General features: G+C 56.8%; 2 protein-coding genes across 10 annotated transcripts in view; one reads left to right on the top strand and one right to left on the bottom strand.

Moving 5' to 3' along the window:
• Kifc2 (kinesin family member C2) overlaps nt 1-5,080 on the bottom strand; it is an 8,487-nt gene extending 3,407 nt beyond the window's left edge. Inside the window, exons 1-13 of one of the 4 annotated variants that reach the window (XM_026782548.1) lie at nt 5,062-5,080; nt 4,364-4,421; nt 4,037-4,118; nt 3,758-3,906; nt 3,536-3,674; nt 3,279-3,424; nt 3,132-3,197; nt 2,918-3,046; nt 2,457-2,534; nt 2,231-2,345; nt 2,045-2,154; nt 1,377-1,485; nt 1,129-1,292 (exon numbers count right to left, since the gene is read on the bottom strand). In XM_026782548.1, the coding sequence (XP_026638349.1) occupies nt 1,129-1,292; nt 1,377-1,485; nt 2,045-2,154; nt 2,231-2,345; nt 2,457-2,534; nt 2,918-3,046; nt 3,132-3,197; nt 3,279-3,424; nt 3,536-3,674; nt 3,758-3,832 (1,131 nt within the window). In that variant the 5' untranslated portion in view covers nt 3,833-3,906; nt 4,037-4,118; nt 4,364-4,421; nt 5,062-5,080. Of the gene's footprint in view, nt 1-1,128; nt 1,293-1,376; nt 1,486-2,044; nt 2,155-2,230; nt 2,346-2,456; nt 2,535-2,917; nt 3,047-3,131; nt 3,198-3,278; nt 3,425-3,535; nt 3,675-3,757; nt 3,959-4,036; nt 4,119-4,363; nt 4,544-4,775; nt 4,836-5,061 lie in introns of those variants that run through there. The other 3 variants (XM_026782547.1, XM_005354126.3, XM_026782546.1) reach the window with 3 other exon arrangements.
• The window catches only part of Cyhr1 (cysteine and histidine rich 1), a 16,989-nt gene continuing 13,557 nt past the window's right edge, over nt 4,702-8,133 (top strand). The window contains exons 1-4 of one of the 6 annotated variants that reach the window (XM_013348767.2): nt 4,702-4,763; nt 4,998-5,348; nt 5,714-5,934; nt 6,099-6,880. In XM_013348767.2, coding sequence (XP_013204221.1) covers nt 5,842-5,934; nt 6,099-6,584 — 579 coding nt within the window. In that variant the 5' untranslated portion in view covers nt 4,702-4,763; nt 4,998-5,348; nt 5,714-5,841 and the 3' untranslated portion in view covers nt 6,585-6,880. Of the gene's footprint in view, nt 4,764-4,912; nt 5,349-5,393; nt 5,935-6,098; nt 6,881-8,133 lie in introns of those variants that run through there. The other 5 variants (XM_026782586.1, XM_026782585.1, XM_026782587.1 and 2 more) reach the window with 5 other exon arrangements.

Raw genomic sequence — 8,133 nt, 5'->3', positions numbered from 1 at the left:
GCTGGTCTCGAACTCACAGAGATCCACCTGCCTCTGCCTCCCGAGTGCTGGGATTAAAGGCGTGCGCCACCATCGCCCGGCCTTTTTTTTGGCTTTTTGAGACAGGGTTTCTCTGTGTAGCTGTCCTGGAACTCACACTGTATACCAGACTGGCCTTGAATTCACAGAGATCCGCTTGCCTGTGCCTCCCAAGTGCTGGTATTAAAGGTGTGCTCCACCACCGCCTGGCGTGGCTGTCATTTCTGATTGATGTCTTGATGGATGATCATATAAACAAACGCTAGAATTGCCAGAGTGACGATAAAAAGTTCAAAACTGGGTGGTACAAAAATGAGGAATACCGGTTGGAACCTCCTGAGAGATACCTTTGGTCCAGTCTGTTAGACTGAGGACCCAGTCCAGGCTGCCCAGAGTACAATAAAAAGTGAAGGGAGCTGTGTATGGCTGCAGTTTGAGATGGGAGATGAGGCCAGGAGATGGGAAGTCAGTCAGTGGTGGGTCTACCCCTGCCAGCCACTACATAATACCGTTTCTGAGACCAGAGCAGTCTGGTCTTCTTTGCCAGCTCTGGCCCTAACTTAATCCTTTCTCAGCTCTGAGCCTCCACCTCAGCCCCAGAGACTCCAGCAGCACAGTTTATGTGCAAGTGGAGACCATGTGTGAAGCATGTTGGGGTAGACTGCTTTTCCACTGATGTCTGGCCAGAGAAGAGGGAAGAGCAGGACTGACTGGAGCAGGCAGTGGGGGAGAGCACTGGGGCTGGCAGCTGCCCTGCTCGCTCATCCCACCTAACCTGCCTTAGGTCCACAAAGCAAGAAGTTCTGCCTTCACTGATGGGTAGAGCCTGGATCATAAGAAGGGTGTGTGTCAGTGAAGCCATGTCTTCACCACTGTGAAAGTGGTACCCATCCATGCCTGCAGCCAGTTCTACACAAACAGTAACTCACCTTGGACAGGCTCAGCTGAAAGCCATTCCTGCCTTCAAGGACTTTCAGTGGCTCCATTCCCTGATGGAGCCCAGCCTCCCACCTTTTAGGTACTTAGCCAGTCATGGAAGAGGGAACGGGCCTCTTTTGGACCCAGGGGACTCTGAAGAAGGGTCAGAACAGATGCAAAGGTGGCTGTCACCTCCTCCTGGCTGGCATCTGGAGGAAAGACCCAGTCCAGGCGAAAGCGGTGCTGGCGCCCTCGGTAGCAGGTGGTGATGGTCCCCCCTTGTCCAGGCTCCACGCTCACCAGGCTAGAAGGTATTCCTTCAGCTGGTCTCAGCCGACATAGCACACGGATATTCCCTGCATTGGGAACCACACCAGCAGATTGGCTCCTCTTCTTCCATCCTGTAGTCATCGCTGCTCCACTCCCAAAGCCAATCTTACCCTTGAGTTCCAAAAGCCGCCCTGAGCATCCAGTTGGGGGGCCCTGCTGCCCCTCTGGAAGCTGAGTCCTAGCCCCTCCTGCTGACAGAGCCCCAAGGGCCCAGGATACCTGTGAGGAAAACAAGAACAGTTGCCAGGGCAATGTCAAGTGAAGTGGGGTGCTGAGAGCGATATGACCAGCTGTGGTGCCATACAACTTTCAGTGGGTATGGACTCCTGTGGGCATCATTCAGTGAATCTGCGATAGAATCTACGGACCATAGACAAAAATATTCATTCATTCTCTCATCTATCCTTCCAGGTTTCTCAGCAACTGCCAGTTCTCACAGCCCAGACATGAGGACACAGCAGTTGCACACAGCGTTAACCCCAGCACTCGAGATGCAGAGGCAGCAGATCTCTGAGTGCAAGGCCAGCCTGGCCTACAGAGTGAGTTTCAGGACAGTCAAGGCGACATAGAAACCCTGTCTTGCAACCACTACCCCCTACCCCCTAAAAAAAGAAAAAAGAAAGAGACAAATGAGGACACTTTGGGCCACTCAGAAATTATTTTGATCCAAGTGCTTACAACTGACCCACTAGTACAGACAGCTCCTGAGGGACAGAAAGGGGGAAACAATAACAGAGGCTCCCCATAGAGAAGGTATTAGGAGAGGGAAGTTCCTGACCTGGCCCTGGGCCTCACTCAGAGAGCCCTGGCAACTCTGGGTAAAGGTGCTGACCAGTCCTCGGAGGTCCCCACAGCCCTGACGAAGGCTGGCCATCCGTGCCCGAAGTCCTAGAGGAGGAAGGCCATTGAGAGGAAAAGGACAGATTCTAGAGCATTTCCCAAACCATTTTCTCCTAGCCCTTACCTGCCAGCTGTCCATGAACTTGCTGCAGCTCCTGTCTGCAGTTCTGTTCTGTCTCCTGCTGGAGCTGCTGGAGGGCCCCTCGCAGGCCCTGCAGCTGCATCTCCTGGACTCCCAGCTGTCCCTCCCAACCCCACTTCAGTCACTGAGGAAACAGGCACCAGGCCCTGCCCCAGACGTCACCCCCCCAGCAACACAGCCCCCCTTATCCCTGGGTCCCCTAGCCCACCTGGACTCGGAGGGCTTCTGTGGTGTCTTGGGCTTCTTGAAGCTGTCCCTGCAGCTCCAACAGAGCCCCTGCCTCCTCCTATAGGAGAGTGGGAGCCACATGGAAACTCTAGAAAGGGTATCCTATAGCTCCATTTCACACACAGAAAGGCCAGATCAAGAGTGGCAAGAAGGACGAAAGCCATGGTAACCGACTCTGTGCAGGGCTCCCTGTCCCAGACTCTCTGTTCTCCTAAGGTTACTCAAAGAGACCAAGAATGGGGTGGGGGGGGGTGTCTTCTATGAGCATCAGCCTCACTGATGCAGCTACCCTACAAAGACTGTCCCGGAGTTTCTCCGTAGTTAGAGATGGGCCCCTACTAAAGCACACACAAAGTCCTGAGGAGGTTTAAGTACTGTGGCTGGATACCAGGCGTACAGGAGCCTGGACTGCAGACACCACACAGCCAAACAGCGGAGTACCTGTGGAGCTCTGGAGAGGGGACCAGGGCCCCAGTGCAGCAGGAGCTCCCGAGTAAGGCTCAAACTCTGTTTCAAGGCTTCATTCTCCAGTGTGAGATGCTGAACTCTTTTCTCTGAATCTGTCGCCCCCTGACAGAGAGGGATGCCATCAGGATGCACCTGGCATTCCCTTGACTTCTCAGTCTGTCTCCTGAGCCCACCCCAATAGCCTCACCACTCCTAGGCGCAGCCTGCTCAGCTCTTCTTCCTGCTGCTCCAGCTGCTGTCTCAGCTCTTCCAGCTGCGGAGGAGTCAGGGACAGGATGCCATTCCTTTTTGGGTCTCGCACCCACCCAGTCCCCGCTGCTCCTGATTCTCTTACCTGTCCAAGAATAAGCTGTTCCAGCCGCTGCCAAGCTCTCTGTTCCTCCTCCAGCTGGGGAGGCTGCAGTTCCTGGGTTTCATCCCCTGGTACCTCATCCAGGATGGGAGTGGGCTGAGAGGAGCTCTCTTCTTGTGACAGGGACCCTAAGGAGCCACAGTGAGGCCAGTTACAAGTACAGAAATGTCTGGCCTAGAGAGCAGAGCTGATTCTGATAGACCCAGCTCCCTCCACAAACGGTGGTACCCGTTACAAACCATCTAGAGTGGAAGACTGCACTGGGCAGGCTGACTGTGTCCCCTGGAGCAGGGCCTGCCTCCCCCTGGGGCTCCGTGTCCATGCCAGAAGGGCCAAGAGCTGACTTGTCACTGTCAACAGCGGGGGGACCTCACCAGGCTGTGCAGGAAGTAAGAATCAGCAGTGGAGTTGGGGATGTGAGAAGCACAGAAGTTGGGGAAAGGCTGGAGCCGAGTGCTCACCTTGCCCGGGTCAGGAGGCGTCCCACAGCTCTCTTCTGCCCCCAACTGGAGGGAAAGGAACTCAGCAAGGCGCATAAGTGCCTCTTCCAGAGACACCTCAGGTGCTCCACCCTCGGCTCCTTTCTGACCATCCTCAGATTTGGAGCAGCCTTCGAGGCCAAGTAGTGGAAGGAAGAGGCATTCCACAACACTAGTTGGAGGCTAATATTTCTCTCTCAGTACCCCAACTTCAGGGCTCCCTCAATACCCTTCCCCAGCAGCTCCTCTGCATGCACCTACCCGCCAGGCTGTTCAGCTCGGTCCAGAGCTCTGATGTGAACTGATCGGGGCGGCGACGACCCCTAGGTTTACCACTGCTCCTCTGGGAAGAGAATATGGGGCGTCAGTGAGGGTGCTGGCAGCATGTGGGGCTTTCCCTTCTGATATGGGCTAAAGGGTTTGGGCTGATGTTTATGACCCCAACACCTAGATAGAGAAAAAAACTGGTCTAGGAACAGCCCTATTTCCTAGCGCTGGCGCCTAAGGACATAAGCTGCACAGGTCGGCCACGACCAGATCTCAGGGTGATGGTGGTAACCAACCGCGATGCAGGCCCACTCCACTCACCTGGGTGGGGTCGTTGGGGTCCGCGGCCGCCGCGGCCCCGCCATCCCTGCGAAAAAGACTGTAGAAGATGTAGATGAGCAGAGAGTAAAAGGCATACATGGGGGCGCGGGGCGGCAGAGAGCACCGCTTCGCGCCGCCCCGCGTCCCCGCACCAGGACTCCGCACCCTCCCGCCGCAGTGCCCATGCGCATGCTCGCGGCGGCCGCCCCCACGGACGATCTTCCGCGGGCGGAGGGTGCACACTGACGGGCGACCGAGGGGAACTGCAAAACCTCTCCTTAAGACCCTGTCAAGCGTTTTTCAATCCCTATTTCGCAAAATAGTGGGCACACAGAGGTCTAACGGCTGTCTAGCCTCTTTTGGGAATCCTGGCCCGCACTGCGTGGAGACCCCCACCAAGGTACGCGCGTACGCTTGCAACAGCTTTCGGTACACAGGTGTACAACCTCTCCTCCTCCGGTAGCCCAGCCCAGATCCCACCCCTTCCCCGGAGCCCGACCCAGTCCCGCCCAGACCTCCCCCTAGAGCATCACCTCGCCCCGCCCACAGCCAAGCAACCCTCCTTCGAAGCCTCACCCCGCCCCGCCTCGCGGCTCCGCCCAGACCCCTCGAAGCGCCGCCTCTCTCCTCTCAGTCCGAACCTACTCTTCGGAAGCCCCGCCTACATCCCCGCCTCGGATCCTGGACCCTTCACCAACCTGGTGCACGAGCAAACCTGTCCTGAAGCCTATGCGCACACCTTAACTCCCCGCACTCGGGAGGCAGAGGCAGGCGGATCTCTGTGAGTCGGAGGCCAGCCTGGTCTCTACAGCAAGTTCCAAGACTGCTAGGGCTACACAGAGAGATCCTGTGTAGAACACAAACCTGCAGTGAACATCTTTTGGTAGTGACCTCCACCCTCCCAGCCCCACCCCTCCAGAGCTTCCCTCGGCCTTCCGCAGGCCCCGCCCCGCCGCTCTAGCCGGAGCTCCTCTCGTTGGTGGAGGTAAGCGGGCTGCTCGGGTCAGCGCCGCGGGAGGGCGGGCTAGGAGGCGGGGCTGACTGTTGTGGGCAGGTTCCGGCCATCGGCTTGCTGTCGCCAGGTGCTGCCCGCTGTGTCGGGCTGGCCTGTGCTGCCGCTCCTTCCCTGCCCGGACGTGGAAGACCGTTTCTCTCCAAGCGCTAAGGACTCGGTCCCGGCCACAGCACGGGACTGAGCATCTTGCTGTTCCGAGTACCTCGCTTGGGCGCCAGGATTCCACTCCCACTCCCCTTCCCCAGTAAATTAGTCTTTCTTCCCTGCAGGTGAGTCCAGTGACCTCAGAGCTCCAAGAAGTTTGGGGCTGAATCTATCCTGATGTCTACTAATAGGTCTCTGGAACTTGAGATTCCTGAAGAGCGGCACTAAGGACTCCAAGTCGCCAGCCTCTGTGCTTTCTTCTCTCAAAATCTGAAGCCCCCTTTCCGATCTCCTCAAACTCACTGCTGTTCAAGGTGCCATGGTCTCCAAATCCAGGAGCGAGTGGAGTACCGTCCTGTCCCACCTGGTGCTGGCAGCGGTGTCTCTGCACGCAGCGGTGAGCTCTGTACAGGTGAATAGTCTTGCTTTCCCAGACTATGTAGAAAGATCCCTGCACTAAAAGAGGGTGGTGGGAGGCATATATGAGCCTTGGTCTCCTCGACAGCCTCAAACTCTTTCCTTTTTAGAAGGGTGGCTCCTGGCTCCTTAACATGTCTGTCTTTCCCGTGTCAACAGTCCAGTCGAGGAGCTGCTGCTGGCTTCCTGCTGCAGACCTTCGCTGCCATCACGATGTTGGCCCCGGGGCTGAGCACACATGAAGACTGTCTCGCTGGAGCTTGGGTTGCCACAGTCATCGGTCTGCCTCTCCTGGCCTTCGATTTTCACTGGGTGAATGGGGACCGCTCCTCTGCCAATCTGCTTCTGGGAGGAGGCATGGTGTTGGCAGTGGCTGGTGACCACCTTGGACCTGAAGGGTGCTCTGTGGCTGGGCAGGCGGTACTGCTGGTGGTGGCAGTGACCATCCTTATCGTAGCTGTTTTCACCGCCAACACTTACGGGATGTGGGGGGGTGCCATGCTGGGCGTGGCAGGTCTCCTGAGCCGTCTAGAAGTGGACAGGCTGCTGTTGCTGCCAAAGGAGGATGTCTGTCGTTGGGCCCTGGCTGCAGGCAGTTGGGCCTATTGCCGGGCCCTGCACACACAGCGTCTGCAGTGGGAGTGAGACCATGGGGCTGACAGCAAGGCAGGGCTTCTGTTCCAGGTACTGCTTTCCCTCCTACTGGCCTACATCTAGAGCCTCTCCCTTAGGGGCAGGCTTGCCTCCCTCTTGAAGGGAGCCTGCTGTACTTTCACCAATCAGGGGCAGAGCTTGGGTGCTTGCCCTTCTCTGGTCATGCATGTGTGGAAGCGTGCCTAAACTAGAATGCAACAAGTCTTCAGCACACTTGGGGCCTGATTCTGGAAGGAACACAGTTGTGAGTCAGAGGCCAGATTTCCAATAAACCTTAGGAATGTACAGGAGTATGGAATCTGCTTATTCTTGAGCTGGCTTCCTAAGGCCTCTAGGGTATCAGCTGATTTCCCCGAGTAAAGAAGGGGCAATGTGCTTTAACTAATAGAAGGCATTATTCACCTTGGCATTCTGGCAGACTTGCCAAGAGAATCGCAGTGTGCTGGGCATGGTGGTGCAGGCCTTTAATACCAGTTGGGAGGCAGAGACAAGCACATGTCTGTGAGTTCTGGGCAAGACTGGCTTCCAGAAGTTGAGTTCCAGAATGGCCAGTGTTGCATACAGTGAGACCCTGTATCAAAGAAAGAAAGAAAGAAAGAAAGAAAGAAAGAAAGAAAGAAAGAAAGAAAGAAAGAGAGAGAGACTCCATGCTGAAAAGACACAGCAGTTTTTGGGTCTTGGTTTCCTGGGACATGGTAGATTTGCATATATCCTTGGTGGACCTGGCAGGTGGCCCTCTGGGACAGTGACCTTCACAAGCTGGTGGCTGCCGCAGTGAAGGGCAGAAGCAGGCTGTACGTCAGCGATTCCCCGGAACTGCACATCCCTTCTGTGGACTGATTTGCTTACTACCTGTTTGCCACCCTCTTGTGTGTACAAGCCATGTCTTAGAACTTAAGAACCACACTTTCCTCTATGGACCCTTCTTCAGCCTCCAATCCCGGGGCTGGGCCGAGGGGTGGGTTAGAGTGTACCCAGTCCTTCGCTGTTCCGGTACTTGGTGTCTTGTCGACGTTTATCCCGTCGCGCAAGTGTGGTCGTCAGTGGGTTTTTCCAATTTGTGCCCTTCCACTCTAGGCAGCTAGGCCAGAGCCTGGCGCACGGAAGCCCGAATTTCGGTGGACAATGGCACAGGCACACCCCGACATTGGAGTCTAGGGGCGCTTTCCACTCTCAAGGAGTAAAAGTCTCGGTGTTTTTCCCGACCCCAGAGCGGGTTGTTCCTTTCCAGGGACGCACCCCTCCCCTCACCCCCGTCACCCCTCGCCCCTCCAGCCTCCTGGACCCCACCTCCTTCTGTTCACCTTCTACAGTGGGCGGGCCCTCCGGCCTTCTCGCTCGTCCATTGGCGGTGGCCACCTCATCGTCTAGCCCCTCGCGGCGCTACCATTGGTTTGCGCTGAGCACACGTGACCAGGAGGACGAGGGGGCGGTGGCGTGGGGGGGGGTCCGCAGCGAAAACAAAGATGGCGGCCGCGCCGGGGTTGGTGGCCAGGACGGCTGCGGGCCGACGCGCGGGCCAGGCCCACTGAGGCAGCGG

This window comes from Microtus ochrogaster, chromosome 15, assembly GCF_000317375.1.
Source record: "Microtus ochrogaster isolate Prairie Vole_2 chromosome 15, MicOch1.0, whole genome shotgun sequence".
In the NCBI taxonomy this organism is placed as follows: domain Eukaryota; kingdom Metazoa; phylum Chordata; class Mammalia; order Rodentia; family Cricetidae; genus Microtus; species Microtus ochrogaster.
This window is presented reverse-complemented; position numbering and strand designations above follow the sequence as displayed.